The following is a 16,422-nucleotide window of genomic DNA, read 5'->3' as shown; positions in this document are numbered from 1 at the left end:
TTTTTTTTTTTTTTTTTTTTTTTTTTTTTTTTTTTTTTTTTTTTTTTTTAATTATTATTATTATTATTTAAATTTTTAATTATGTATCTAATAGCTACTTATTGTATTAAAACAAATTAAATTCTTTAATTTTATTTATTTAATTCTTATCATTTTATTATTATTTTTATACGTATGAACTTCTTTCAAGCTCTGATGAGCTAGTTCTCGTGAATAACATTAGAGCCTCCGACTTCTCGTTTGTTGAATAATCTTATTTTTAATTTGTTGAACATCTTTGACTTCTAACTTGTTAAAGTCTCGATAACTTTGACTAGAAATTTAATCAACATCTTATCTTGTGTAGTTTAGATGTCTTCAAACATATATTCAAAGTTGTAAGAAACTAAAACTCGAGAGTCTTTTCTAGTTTTAAAATTTCTCGTTCTTTGAAAGGTACGGGATGACAGTTGGTTCGACTTTGAACCCAACTATTGGTCTTCCCTCAATCCTCGTTAGTGAACTTGAATTATTTGTGTTTGGGACGACTTGTTTGGTTGGTTTTGAACTCACATGGCATAATTTTATTAGCCAATGGTGACTAAGGCTCCACGGTTGAACGTTAATCATAAAGTGACTCCACTGTTTGGGTTGAAAAATGCAAACGTATGCAATCATGACTAAGACTACGTGACTATGTTGAGACCTAAAATTTGGCATTGGGTTCCACTTCTTTTATTTTACTAAGGACGCGTGCATCACTTTCTTACACATGCATATGCGTAGTTCTATGTACATTACTTTCATGCACACGAAATCCATTAGACGAGCATCACTTTCAATACTTGTCAAAGGCGTGTTGCCTGTGGGCGTATATTAAATATCTTGGTCATACTCGTTCAAGGCATGTTGTCCATGGTTATATGCTCATTCCAAACCCCTTATTTGCTTTCATATTAGTCGTGCCTTTACTATTATTGTTATTTGAATACGATGGTACATGACCACTCACCGAACTAATGTCTACACTCACTAGGGTAAAGATGCTCCAAAATGTACTATAAGTGGATGTGACTAGTCGTTATTTCAAAGTTATGGTTGTTGCTTATTCATTTTTAGTCTATAATACCATTTTCTCTCAAACTATTTTAACACATTTCCTTACTCACGTTTCATAAAATATTTTCTGTAAAACGTGACCCAAGCTCGATCATACATCAAGATTATCCACAAAATTTGATTTTCACATAACTGTTCGCCAAGGAACTCCTCTCGTGCCTTCGCTTCACTCTCATCCATTGACGTTAAAAGACTGAAACTAGAAGAGAAGGGCAGAACATCCATCACAGATTCATAGTTCCACAATTGCCAAAAGTCCATCAAGCCCATCTAAGCCAGCCTTAGCCAGTGATCCATACACAGTCGATCCATACATAGCGGATATACCTGGGTGACCCAGTCGCATATGCAGTAGCTCCAGATCGATACCCCAACCACATGATCGAGACCTATACACCCCACCCCTTCGTATGGTTACAGGTCCAGTCCTTGTCGCAGCGCAGTAGTTAGTAGGTGATCCAAGACCTAAGATAAAAGAGGCAACAGATTCATATACTGACCTTAGTGATATAGATCGAGACCTAGATACAGAACGAGACCCGTTAGTGAGGTCCATATCGGTAATAGAAAGACCTGCCACAAAAAGCATTCAGAGCAGAAGTCGACCCTTCCCCCGCCATAATAGCACCACCTAGCTTCGATAGAGGAAATGCAAGACGATAGAGGAGTTCGCTCCGCCGCGTAAGATCCTCAAACCTACCACGACCAGAATTGAGACCTTCCGGCAAAATATCCCCGTAAGAAAGTCGGTAGTATTTTGATACCAGCCTTCTTACCGTTCCATCAGGTTAGGGCATAAAAATGTAGCCCCAAAAAATAATAATAATCATCAATTTAATTCAATCATACCAATCAGAAAATATATAAATTTTCGTCTGCTCAACTCACAAACTTAAAAATAGAGTTACAATCCAACTATTTTAAGAATATTTAACGTTTGTAACTGATCTGAATGATGTCTTGTGCCATGTGAATATTTTATATTCGAGTTTTATAAGATTTTAATTATCAATATAATGAATCGTAAGTAAATTTTTTTAAATAATTAAAAATAATCTGACAATCCAACTCAACCCGAGAATAGAGTGTTGAATTTGGTTGGATTGTTAACTTTATTTCAGTTATTCAGGTCATCGACTTAATAAACTCGAAGTTTCGAGTTTTGAACGGAAATAACATGGAAATTTGATATTTGAAAACCATTAAACAATTAAAATGAGTTCAAATATTTGACTCAAAACCCTTTTAAATAATTCATAATTGATATGTCATCTACACCCATTTTTCTTCGTTTCTAATTGTCTAATACTAACAACTTTATTTGAATTAAACCAACCAAACCCTAAACAATTGTCGAACACAAATAATGCAACACAACTGTAGTCGTTTAAGTAGTCTCGATCAAACTATCTTGTGGATTGATTCTATAATAGCTCAAATGTACCGCTAGTAGATATTGTTCATTTTAGTCTCTTACATATCATCATCAGTCTCACGATTTTAAAACGTGTGTACTAGGGAAAAGTTTCCACACTCTTATAAGAAATATTCGTTCTCCTAATTTACTTCTTGTGAATCCAACATCCTTGTTGGCACATCGCATGATGTCTGACTCTGATATCATTTGTAACAGCACAAGTCTACCATTAGTAGATATTGTTTGGTTTAAAAAATGTTTCGTTCTCCTAATCCATCCCCTTAGGAACCCAGCGTTCTCGTTGGCAATTCACCCAGTCTCTGGCTCTAATACCATTTGTAACAACTCAAGTTCACCGCTAGTAGATATTGTCCATTTTTAGCCCATTTCGTATCGTCGTCAGCACTAAAAAAGAACAATATCTGCTAGTGGTGAGTTCGAACCGTTACAAATTCAAATCTGAGTCTAGAAACAAGTTTTTTCTTCTTTATATTCATCATCAAGGTAAATCCAATTCAATACTTTCTCTCCGTTTTTTTTTTTAATATTTTAAATCTAACAGTTTTGTTCTTCTATAAATCGTTAGTTCGAATTCTCTCATAATATTAATATCATTTAGCTCTTAGTCAAACATATATGACTATAACGAGTTAAGTACTCAGGTTATTAAAGTTAAGCCAATTCGATAATTATTTCGTTTTTTTCAAAATTATGTTTTTTTTTCTTAGAAATAAGCGGAATTAGTGTTTATCAAGCAGGGTAATAGTACACTACAAACTCAAAATGTGGAATCCCGATATCCTCGAGATTATCAAGTGAATTTACGTATCTACCCTTACATTATACACATAATTAAACTCCAAAGCTATGAAAAAAAATATTTTTTAATAATAATAATAATAAATAAATAAATAAAAACTAAACCCTAAAATAGATTTCAGGTGGGAAAAAAAATTGCAACAAAACCAGGTAATAAAATTTAAAAATAAGAATAATATTACTCAAATTTCGCTTTCTTTTTTGTACAGTTCACAAGAAAGGAAAAATGAAAAATAAAATAAAAATAAAAAAGAGGGTGAAATGACATATTTAGCCTTCCTTTTGTTTAACTTTAAACCCAACAAATCTACAGGGCGAATACCTAATTTTATACTCCGAAATAGTCTCCAACGACGGCGACCAAACCTGCCCCTTCGGTGTTCCGACAAGTTGATCGTAATGCTTCTTCAACTCCGGCGTGCTACACAAAAACCCACCACCCTCTCCGCCGTACGCGCCGCCAGGAGAAACCAAACGAACAATAAACTCCGGCATGACCTTAATCAGCGCTTTCCCATTCCGGCCTCGGACGTACTGAAACGGACACGAACTCGAGAATTTCTCCGCCGCCTCATTCCCGGCGCCGATGGCAGCGAGCGACGACGTTGAGAGAACATCGTTCAAGGAGAATCGGTCGATGGGGAGAACCAAGTAGGTTTCGCCGGCGAGAAGCTTGTCTTCAATGGCCAAGGATGGGATTCGGTGGCCGATGAAGAAGGAGTCAGCGTGGCAGACTATCATGTCCGGGAATTGGAACATGATCTCTCCGGCGAAGTGGTGGCTTCCGGCGAGGATTCTGGTGGGCCCGCTGGAGAAGATGAGCTTCACTGCGGAGGAGCGGTGGCGGTTGGTAATGGAAGGGGGTATAATACATGGAGAAATTGCATTCCCCATTCGAAATTGGAGAGAGAGGGGGAGAGGAGAGAGAGATTTGAAGGAGGAGAGAGAGGAAGAGAGATTTGGGGATATTTATATAATTGGGAGATTTTGACTCGACGAGAGATTTGTTTGTTTTTAGAATTTTCATGAGAGGTCGGTAGTCCGGGATGACGAGTATCTACGAATATATATATATATATATATATATATATATATAATGACTTAACTGTTGAACGCGTTGTTAGATTTTTTTTACGATTTGAATTGGGTTAAATTTTTTAAAAAATCGAAAAATTTGGGTCTGCGAGTTGAAATTTTTTTAATATGGTCAACCGAATCAACTCGACCAGTCCAAAATACGGTTAGAACCCGACCCAACCCTATTCTTGTTTTAAGGTTACTATGAAGATTAGTAATTTTTTTATATTTGCCACCGACATTAACGATGTGTTGTAACTTGTAAATGTTTAATATTTGAGTTTTATAAGATTTTAATTATTAATATAATGATAGTATTGGATTGTGAACCGTGGACCAACTTAACCAACTCAAATTTTAGGTTGATCCATAAGATTTTCATGACTCGACCTAACCCAATTTGTGTGCACTCTGTTACTCGATTTAGGATTACAATGAATATCATCAATTTGAACGTAATTATATGAATAGTTACTCAAATTATGGTTGTGATATTAAAGATGCGTTGTGATAGTCGAATTGGGTTGTGAACTCTATTCAGGTTGTTTGGTCACCAACTCGAAATTTTAGGTTGATCCAAAAGATTTTACTGACTCGACTCAACCCAATTTGTGTGCACCCCTATTTGTTACTCGATTTAGGATTACAATGAATATCGTCAATTTAAACGTAATTATATGAACAATTGTGATATTAAAAATACATAGTGACTTTCAAATATTTAATATTGAATTTTATAATCCACCCTTATTTTTTTATATAAAAAAAATGGCAATTTTTAAATTAATAAATGTAGAAATTACATTTCCTACAATACCCATAATTAATATTGACTTTGTTACCAGCAATTATTTTTCTTTTATAATATTCATGAAATATATTTTTTTAAATCATTGCTTAATTTAGATATAGATTTAATACAATATAATTTAATGGGTTTCCTAAATATCTATGGATTATAATAATCAAATTCAGTCCAATTAAAAATTAAAATTATTTCACCAAATTTTAAATATATGTCTATTTAATTAAGCATAAATAATTTTGACAAATTTTAATTAGAGGAAATCTTTTATAAATTGCATTAATACCTCGAATATAGTTTGAATACGAGTCGAGATAGGTGGGTTAGTAACCCAAACAACTTGAATACAGTTCAAAGTCTAAATCAACCTTCTATTTTCACGTTGAGTTTTCAGGGTTTTTTTTTTTTTTTTTAAATTCTACGTGTTCACAATATATATTACATTAATAACTAAAATCTCATGACGCTCAAATACGAAACATTTAGAAGTCACAACATAGCATTAACATCGATAACAAATATTAAATATTCTTAATTTTCATGACAATCTTAAAAGTTGGGTTAAGTTGGAATGTAACACTATTTTTGAAATGTCGAGTTGACCCAACAAAAAAATGTCAACCTAAATTATTGGTTTTCAAAAAATTAAACCCAACCAAAAGAAACTAGAATGAGTTGGGTTGTTCGAGTTAGTTAGGTTATCGAGTCATATGAAAACAGTATTAATTTTAATAAATATTAAATTTAAAGTATAATATATTAAAAAATGTGGTTTGAAGTTAATAAATTTCAACATTTACACACGTTGAACATGGGTTAATTGAGAAGTAAAGGCCATTATTTTATTTTTATTGCAACTATATAATTACTTGTATTGTACTCATGTGGCTAAGTCAAATGACTCATAAATCAAATGTGGGCCCCAAAATTTAATTAAAATTAAATGCAAATAAAAGTTAGAAAATTCCAAGTCAAACCACAATTAAGTAAAGAAAGGGTAGTGTGTGGACTTTAATAAATATAAATGTGTACAAAAATACATTAAATGCTCAAAATATTTTACTAATTCGAATTTATGATTAATTTTAAAAAATATAATATATTTATTTATTTAATACTTATTTTTTTGAAATTTAATTAATTTATTGATTGTAAATTTTTCATTGAACAAAATTTTATTAGTGATTTATTTTGTATTTTGTATTTTGTATTTTTTTTTTTTTTTGGTTTTTTCCTATCATTCAAAAGGTTCGGAATTGACCAAATTAAAAAAATGTAATTAATGTTTTTTTTATTATAAATTAAATGAAAGATATAAATTTTGTAATATAAAAATGCCTACATGGCAAATCAACCAACGAGACCACGTCACGATAGGAGACATGTAGGCATCAGTAACTATTTAATGTCTATTATAAATATTAAGATAGTTGACCTTTGACCAAACTATATTATGAATATAAATTTAAATTTTAAATTCTTTATAAGCGAATCAATTAAAATTAATGTTTCTTGTAGCGTGTCACAATCGCACTCTGTCATAATTTGCATTGTGATTGTGTTGTCATTTACTCTCGTATTGTTGGTAATCAATGTATGTTCGAGCCTCTGATCCCTTTTTTGAAAAAAAAATATTTTAAAAAAAATAAGGACACAATAGTTTTGGGAATCAGTATTAAGAACCACGACTTTAATAACGTACAACATAGGTAATAAGAATTGACAGTTAATCACGTCTTCTATAGTACATTTTGAAACATTTTAGCCTTGGTAGGTATGACATGATTTTAGCAAACGGTCATACACTAATAATATATTAATTTTATATGCAAAACTCGAATGGTATAAACACGATCAAAAAGTCAAATGTTTGAAACATTGAGTTTATTTTTATTAGGGGTTGACAGACAAAATGCAGTCTAGAAGGAGCGAACAATCACGAGTACTCTAGCAACTTCAAATGAAGAAGTGTTCGAGAAAGTTATGACAGTATGATTAACAGTTTTGCGTCGTTGGATGTATGAGATAAACGAAAAAGTTGTTTAAATTTGCATCCCGTGATTATTAGGGATATGCATATTTTTGAAGCAATATCTAAAGGTTATTGTAAGATTGAATGTCTTAGATAAACACGAGTTGTCTAACAACCTCAAATGAAGTTGTTCGAGGAGGATAAACTTTAGAAGCCATTTAAATTTGTAACCTGTGATTCTTAGGGACTTCATGCATCTGACGAGATGAAATGATGCATGTCTAGAAGGTCATGTATATGAAAATGTAACAGCCCGAGCTTGAGCCCAAGCCCAAACCTACTAGATATTGTTCGCTTTGACCTGTTACGTATTGTCATCTAATTTATGGTTTTAAAACGCATATACACCATATGTTTTGTTTCCCTCTCCAATCGACATCTTATTTCTCTTTTATTTTTTTTGTTGGAGTTCTCCAATATGTCAAGTCTTTTACATCGACTTATCGATGTTGATCAATGAACGTCCTTAATCCACATGTCACATTTACGTCGAGATGAAATAATTATTTCAAATTTCAAAAACATAATAAAAATGAAAAAAGCATTTTGTATAATTTCCACAAAAAAAAAAAAAAAAAAAAAGTGGAAAAAAAAAGTGAAAATGGAATGGAATTGAATGTTTAGGACACATACTATGATGGTATGAGTGAAAGCTCAGCTGTTTCCCATTTTGCCCCCAATCACCCTCTCATCTGAGCTTTCTCTCCAGCCACCATTTATGCTTTACTTTTTCTTCCATGGAATTGGAGTTCGATCATCTGTTTCGTTTCCTCGTTTCCCCCACATTGCTTCATGTTATCTAGCTCACAAGCTTTTACGAGCTTCACGACGTCTTCACCATCTGATTGCTTGAAATTTTGCCGCATTTTTTCGATCAATTGGGGTTTGTAGATGGATTAAAGAAAAGGAATCTGGTGGTTTTTGGAGTCTACGTGGGTGCATGCCTCGACAGTCTTCACTTTGTTAATTTCGGTTCTTGCTTGAGCGATTAGAGCTTGCTTTGTTGAGAACTAGTGGTATTAGTTATTTCTCTTGCTGGACGAACTGTGCGCGGACTGACGGAGTGGTTGTTGTGATGATTGATTGATTGATGGAGTTTTAGGTTTTGTCTGAGGTTGTGGATTTGAGAGGCTTTGTCGGAGAGTGATCGAGGTCTGAACGGGTTCATGAATGGAAGGTTTTCTCTTTGAAAATGGATGAGTTGTTAGTGATTATGGCTGAGATATTGTAATTGGCAACGAGGCGGCGTTTTCTCGTCCGGGATGGAGAGGACGGCTCAGGATCTTAGTAGGACTGGGGCTGTCGAGAGAGATGTTGAACAGGTGCTTTTTTCACATCTTCAATCCTTTTTGTTATGTTTCGACGTAGTTATCTGTGTAATTCAGTAATTCGAGATTCAGGAAAATGCTCATCTTTTTTTGTTTTTTTTTGTGCTTAAATTGTGACGTTGAGCTTAGATTTTATGCCTATTTTTGCTCTCGGTTGAATCCTCAACCTTTGGTTCCCTTGGTTATCCACGTCGGTTGGGGAGGGGAGGAGAACAAAATATTCTTTATTAGGGCGTGGAAACCTTTCCCTAGCAGATACGTTTTAAAAACCTTGAGAGGAAGCCCCAAATGGAAAGCTAAAAGAGGACAATATCTGCTAGCGGTGGGCTTGGGCTGTTACAAATGGTATCAGAGCCAAACACCGGACAATGTGCTAGCGAGAAGGCTGAACTTCGAAGGGGGGTGGGCACGAGGCGATATGCCAGCAAGGACACTGGGCCTTGAAGGAGGGTGGATTAGGGGGTTCCACATCGATTGGAGAATGGAACGAGTGCTACTGAGGACACTGGGTCCCGAAGGGGGTGGATTGTGAGATCCCACATCGGTTGGGGTGGAGAACGAAACATTCTTTATAATGGTGTGGAAACCTCTCCCTAGTAGACGCGTTTTAAAAACCTTAAGGGGAAGTCCGAAAGGGAAAGCGAGGACAATATTTGCAAACGGTTGTGAAAATAATTTTGATTTTACCTCATGTTGCTGCCTTTTGTTACCTCTGCTCTCTTCTTTCATCTCTTTCTCTAGTTCAGCTAAGTGATACTTTTGCATCACAACGTGATAAAGGGATTTTGTTTGGTGTGCATTTATATATCTAAGAAGCACAAGAATTGGGTGTCCTATACTTTTGTAATTTTGTTAATTGCTAACATTACAAACCCAACTCGAACATACCTCATTGGTTAAGATTACATTTTCGACAAGAAAATTAGAGGTTCAAATTCCCATCCCCACATATTTTTGGACGAAGAGAGTTGCTAATATTACAAAAAGTAGGCGGTTGAGATTTATCCCAAAATGTTTTTTAGTCTTTGCATTCTTTTGGGCTAGTGGAAGATTTTTTTGTAATACTTTAGCTTGGGGACCTTTTCCCCTGTTGTATATTCATTCTTCAATGAATATTTTTTCTCTCTTAAAAATAAAAGTAGGTATTATGAGAGAGAATGTTGAACACACTGACAGCACTAGCCAGTGGCCATTGTATAAAGTAGAAATACTAAGGGTGTTGTAAAGGAAGTGGAAGCAAGATCGATCCCACTCACACACCCACAAACAAAAATTAAACAAAGAGACACAAAGATTTACATGGTTCGGAGATGAAGAAATTCTCATATATCCACAGGTAGCAACCAATCTCAATAATCAAAGTGTTTACAGAGTGTATATTTCACACTCTCACACTACAAAGTCTCTCAACAAAGTTTCTCCCAAATGTCACTCAACGAATACAAAATGACACTCAAATTCAATACATCTCAACCATCTTAGACAACCCTTTATATAGGCATAGAAACATTAATGTCATACATGAATCAAGATAATTCATGTCTCAAAATGGAAGATGAACCAAAAAAGGTTATGAACCAAATAAATGAGAGATGAACTAAATAAATGAGAGATGAACCAAATAAATGAGAGTTATGAACCAAAAGGGTTATGAACCGAATAAATGAGAGATGAATCAAATAAATGTGAGTTATGAACCGAATAAATGTGGAGATGCATGAACCTATTCTTCCTGACAACTTACGACAAAGGAAACTTTACATGGAAGAGAAAAGGATAATCAGGCTTCATGGGTTTGGAGTGTCATAAGCCCTCAGTCTTGATACTTTAAGGAAGATCATCTTAGTTGATTGTAGGGAAAAGGGTGGAGTATAGTATTATTGAAACTTCCATGTGGGTTAAATTAAGATCCACACCTCTAATCTTTGATTTTCTAATGACACCTGGAAATCCATTGATAGGGTGAAACATGTTGTTTATGCTCATATATCTACCAAGGTGGGTAATGGTACTTTCTTTTGGAAGGATGTGTGGCTGGGGAGTACAAGCCTTCAATATACCTGATTATGCCTCTCGCTTAGAAAAGAAGCTACCATTGCCGACTCATGGAACATTCATGCTGAATCTTGGAATTTCCACTTGAGAAGAAACCTCATGGGTGAAATTGCAGATTGGGCCACCCTATCCTCCCTTGTACAGCCCTTCAGTGCCTCTGCAGAAGAGGATAGACGGTGCTGAAACTTAGAAAAATATGCCTCATTTCCATCTAAATCTTTGTCAAAGGTGTTTTCCTCCCCTGATCAAAGCTCAGAAACAGGGTTTCATCATCATGTATGGCTAGGACGCTATCCAAAAACAGTTAAGTTCTTTATTTGGGACCTCAATCACTCTTGCATTAATGGTTCCAATATTGAGGCTTCTTGTTTGGTTTTCTTGGACATGCTTATTTGGATAGTTCTTAGAAAGTTTTGCCTTGGTCCTCGGTGTTGGAGAAGATTGAGATGAAGCTGAGAAAGTGGAGGTTTGGCTCTATCTCTAGAATGGTCCTGTTACACCATTGTTCAAATGATTCTCATTATCTCCCCTCCTATTCTCTCCATGTTTTCTGCTCCAAAAGTGTTGTAGTATCCAAGATTGTGCGATTGACCAAATCTTATAATTTTTAGTCTAGAAAGGGAGAATCTCAATGAGTTGCTATCAAGTTGGTTTGAAACAAGGTCGAGCTTCTTGGATTAATGCTTCTAAAGCTATTCTATCAGACACTTGGTTAGAGCATAACCAAAGAATATTTTAGGACAGATTTTAGTCATGGTCAGATGGCTTCAAGCGTATCAAGATCAAACCTTCCTGATGGTGTTTCCACTCAAATTTTTTTGAGGGTTATTCTTCCCATGATATTTGCAACATTGGGGGGCTTCATTTTGTAGCTTTATGCATTTTTGCTCCTTGATCTTGTGTACTTTTTTTGATTCTTTCTATTGTCTCTTTTCAGTCACCTTTTGCGTAGTCTGTTTTTACTTTTATCTTGTACTCTCTTCTTCATTAATGAGAAGTGTTGCTTCCTTATAAAAAATAGCTTTTCCATATTATTCCAGAAGTTTGTTTCTATGCTTGGTTAATCTAACTCCGGTTTTCCTTTCATAAAATTTCTATATACACGAGCACTCAAGAATTTTATGATAGATTCTCCATGCTTTATGTTAATCTTTTTAACTCTAAAGTTAATTTGATAATGATGCTGAGTACAGTATTTTTGTCTGTTTATTATTCTTAAAGGCCATTACTGCTTTGAAGAAAGGAGCCTACTTGCTCAAGTATGGAAGAAGAGGGAAGCCAAAATTTTGTCCTTTCCGCCTTTCCAATGTGAGTACAGTCTTGTTTTTCCAGATGAAGAAGGAATACAAAAGCGTACAAGATCTTATTGTTTAAGTGCACAACTCTGCAACTACTTCTATTTGTATTATCTTTTATTTCTTATAATTAGTAGTGAACCTATGGGTTTTTTCTTTCGGTGTATTTTCTACCTATTTGATGGATGTAGCCATGATATTATAATTTGTTGTGCAATCAGAGTTGATTTTGATTTCGTTATAACTATCCTTTTTTCTTCATATTTAGGAGAAACAAATGAGTGAAAGGAGTGCATTTAATACTACCCAATCGTGAACTTGGCATTACAAAGGCACTAATGACCAATATATTGAGTTGGCGTTGCCAAGTCTGTATCTTGCAGATTATATTTATTGAAGTCTATAAATAGGGTTAAGGAGTTTAGGCCCATCAGTCTTGTTACGAGTGTGCATAATATCATAGCTAAGTTCCTGGATAGGTAGTTATAGGAAAGAGCTCTTTGCTTTACGTTTACATGTTCCTATCATTTCTCGTTTATGAGAAATTTAGTGGCAGATGTATTTATCTTTCTAGGAGCTCTTCGTTTTTATGTTGGGATTTCGTGGTCCATTGTCGGTAGGAAATGATGAATGTTATTGTTAGGATTAGATTTGATTTAGTTATTTAGATTAGATTTGATTTAGTTATTTGAATTATATTTGATTTAGTCATACCCGATTTAGTCATATCGGATTTGATTTGATTTTGTAATTTCTCCTTCCATTCCTAACATTTGGTATCAATAGAATGAGAGATTTCTCCCTCCATTCCTAACATTTGACATTTGGTATCAATAGAATGAGAGATTTCTCTCTCCATTCCTAACATTTGGTATCAATAGAATGAGAGATTTCTCCCTCCATTCCTAACATTTGGTATCAATAGAATGAGAGATTTCTCCCTCCATTCCTAACATTTGGTATTAGAGCATAATTCGACCTGAAAGAAGAAATATACAAATTGAGTGTTTGAGAGGAAAAACACTGAACAAATGGCGAGTGATTCAGAAAGCTTTGCTACAATGTGTTCCTAAATTCGATGGAGACTACGAGCATTGGAGTTTGGTCATGGAAAATCTCTTGCGTCCCAAGGAATATTGGAGTGCTATTCAATTTGAATTCGAGGAACCAAAAGGAAACAAAGCACTAAGCGCAGCCAGCAAAAGGAAATCAATGAAGCAAGGCTCAAGAATCTCAGAGCAAAAAATTATCTCTTTCAATCCATTGATAAGAGTATTTTGAAAACTATCATTCGAAAGGATACTTCCAAGCAATTGTGGGATTCAATGAAACTCAAGTATCAAGGAAATGCTAGAGTGAAGCGAACCCAGCTACAACGACTTCACAGAACATTCAGAACTTTAGAGATGAAAGCAGGAGAAGGTGTTTCTGAGTATTTTTCAAGAGTTATGTCTATTGTTATCACATGAGGAATTGCGGAGAAGATATGCCGGATGTCAAAATTGTTGAGAAAATACTTCGAAGTCTCACCGATAAATTCAACTTCGTAGTATGCTCAATTGAAGAATCCAAGGACATTGACCAATTAACAGTCGATGAATTACCGGCATCTTTGCTTGTACATGAACAAAAGGTGATTGATAAGAGGAGTGAAGAGCAGGTTTTGCAGGTCGAGAATGTACTAAGGTATGGACAAGGAAGAGACAGTGGGACATTTCAAAGAGGAAGATGTTACTCTAGAGGACGGGGAAAAAGTAGATCTTGTGTGAACCGGTCGGCCATCAACTGTTTTCGATGTGGAAAGCAAGGGCATTACCAATTTGAATGTCCGGGCTTAGAAAAAGAAGCTGTCATTTATGCTGAATTTGACAAGGAGGAAGAACTGCTATTGATGGCGTACATAAAGAAAAGTAAAGTTGAAAGAGAAGGCATTTGGTTTCTCGATTCCGGGTGCTCAAATCATATGACAAGGGACAAAACATGGTTCGTTGAGCTTGACGAAAGTTTCAAACACACTGTCAGGTTGGGACAAATGTCTACTATGTCTACTATGTCCCCAATCTCACCAACAATTTGCTAAGCTTAGGGCAGCTACAGGAGAAGCGCTTGGTGATCTTAATCAAAGAAGGAACCTGCAGAATCTATCATCAACAAAGGGGCCTGATAATGAACACACAAATGATGGCGAATCGCATGTTCTCTGTTCATGCATCAACAAAGGGGCCTGATAATGAACACACAAATGATGGCGAATCGCATGTTCTTTGTTCATGCAAAGATGAAGCTATTGGTTGGCAAATGTTTGAAAATAGAAGATGAAGACTTGGAGGTCCAGAATGTGGCGACGAAGGTAGCAAAAGCAGAGGAGATAAAAGAGAAGGAGGTCCTTGTGACGCCAAAAAGAAGTTAGAAGAAGATGCAGCTAGGAGGATGGAAGAATTAATTCAGAAGAATGTTGAAGAAAGGCTAAACTCTGAACAAACTAAATTAGAAATACAGAGGCGAATAGAGGAAGGTCGCAAGAAGTTGTTTGATGATGTTGATGTGCAGCTTGAGAAAGAAGCCGCTCTTAATGCTACAAGACAAAAAGAAGAACAAGCACGGAAAGAGAGAGAAGAGCTAGATAAAATGCTGGAAGAGAATAGGAGAAGGGTAGAAGAAGCTAAACGACGATTAGCTCTGGAGCTGTAGCGGAAGGAAGAAGAACAATATCGTGAGCTCGATAAAATGTTGGAAGAGAATAGGAGAAGGGTAGAAAAGGCTAAGCGACGATTAGCTCTGGAGCTGCAGCGGAAGGAAGAAGAACAATATCGTGAGCTCGAGTTGATTCAGAGACAAAAAGAGGAGGCAGCTCGGAGAACTAAGCTAGATGATAAGAGATTGAATTATGTTTTGCTGGGAATTAACGAAGAATCAAAAACTTACAGACTCTATGATATAGAAGCGGCAGATGAACATACTGCAAAGGAAAATATTTCCTCGGGCTCTTTAGTTGAAGCAAGCTCTCCTAGCTCGAATAAGACGAGGAATAAGAGACCACCAGTTTGGATGAGAGACTATGCAATAGGAGAAGATTTTTGTGAAAAAGATGATGAAGCTCACTCGGCCATGTTTACCACTACTGAACCTGTAAACTTTGTAAACTTTGAAGACACATGATGAAGCTCACTCGGCCATGTTTACCACTACTGAACCTGTAAACTTTGTAAACTTTGAAGACACATTGATTTAAAGACGCATGGAAGAGTGAGACATGGAGGCAAGCAATGGATCTGAGTAATAAACAGAAATGGCACATGGGAATTGATGAAGTGATGAAGCTCACGGCAAGCAATGGATCTGAGTAATAAACAGAAATGGCACATGGGAATTGATGAAGTGATGAAGCTCACTCGGCCATGTTTACCACTACTGAACCTGTAAACTTTGTAAACTTTGAAGACACATTGATTAAAGACGCATTGAAGAGTGAGACATGGAGGCAAGCAATGGATCTGAGTAATAAACAGAAATGACACATGGGAATTGATGAAGAATTAATGAAGTAACACATGGTGGAAGTTTGTGATATAAATGGATTACTATTCGTGTTCAGTTTAAGGAGGAATTGTTAGGATTAGATTTGATTTAGTTATTTAGATTGGATTTGATTTAGTTATTTGAATTAGATTTGATTTAGTACCCGATTTAGTCATATCGGATTTGATTTTGTAATGCTATATAATAGCTAATTTCATTCTTCAATACGATGAGAGATTTCTCCCTCCATTCCTAACAGTGATGGCTCTCTTATTTGTTTCTAGAGTTCTAACCTTGTTGAGGGTTTTTGTTGTAATTGGTTCTTGCACGTTCTGGTGAATCTTTCCCTGTTTTGAGTATGTTTTTCTTCTTCGTGAAAGGTGAAATTTTCAAAGAAGGTTACATAATTCGTTTAGCAAGTCATTCACGGAAGAGCTAACACTTTTGATTAGTTATTGAGAAAGATGCCTGCTTTGACCTGATCATTTTGTTGCATTCTTTGTTGGAGGGTGGATGATGATTTTGTTCATATCCTTTGGAGTTATGACTTTTTTAGGATGTTTTTGTGTTTTTTTGAAGCGTTTCGACTTTTAATTTGCTAAACATAAACGTTAGAGGGAGATGATCCAAGAGCTTTTTCTCCATTTACACTTTCAAGAGAGTAAGTTTTTTTTTGTGGCAATCTGGTGTTCATGCACTAAATCTTTAAGGGAAAGAGGAACAATAGGATCTTTTGAGGCTTGACAAAGACTCGAGTGATGTTTGGTCCCTCGTGAGGTTCTATGTTTCTCCTCGGGTTTGTTGATGAAGTTTTTTTTTTTTGTAATTACTCTCTAGGTCTTATTTTACTTAATTGAAAATTTTCTTTTTTTAATATATGTGTGTGTAATTTGTTACGTTCATTCACAAATGATAAGAAAAGGCCTCAAGAGGTAAGGAAAAGAGGAACCCCCAACACCCCCCCCCCCCCCCCCCCC

The 16,422-nt window shown here is 35.4% G+C and overlaps 2 protein-coding genes across 2 annotated transcripts in view; one reads left to right on the top strand and one right to left on the bottom strand.

The window, feature by feature from the left end:
- Positions 1–3,580: 3,580 nt before the first annotated feature.
- On the bottom strand, positions 3,581–4,289 carry LOC111485518. Its single transcript, XM_023132446.1, has one exon. The coding sequence runs from the start codon at positions 4,226–4,228 to the stop codon at positions 3,605–3,607; it is 624 nt and encodes a 207-aa protein (XP_022988214.1). The 5' UTR covers positions 4,229–4,289; the 3' UTR covers positions 3,581–3,604.
- A 3,598-nt stretch (positions 4,290–7,887) lies between these two features.
- The window catches only part of LOC111485380 (PH, RCC1 and FYVE domains-containing protein 1-like), a 14,661-nt gene continuing 6,126 nt past the window's right edge, over positions 7,888–16,422 (top strand). Inside the window, exons 1-2 of the mRNA XM_023132246.1 lie at positions 7,888–8,570; positions 11,853–11,939. Coding sequence (XP_022988014.1) covers positions 8,511–8,570; positions 11,853–11,939 — 147 coding nt within the window. The 5' untranslated portion in view covers positions 7,888–8,510. The remainder of the gene's footprint in view (positions 8,571–11,852; positions 11,940–16,422) is intronic.

Source organism: Cucurbita maxima, unplaced genomic scaffold (genome assembly GCF_002738345.1).
Source record: "Cucurbita maxima cultivar Rimu unplaced genomic scaffold, Cmax_1.0 Cma_Scf00010, whole genome shotgun sequence".
NCBI lineage: Eukaryota > Viridiplantae > Streptophyta > Magnoliopsida > Cucurbitales > Cucurbitaceae > Cucurbita > Cucurbita maxima.
This window is presented reverse-complemented; position numbering and strand designations above follow the sequence as displayed.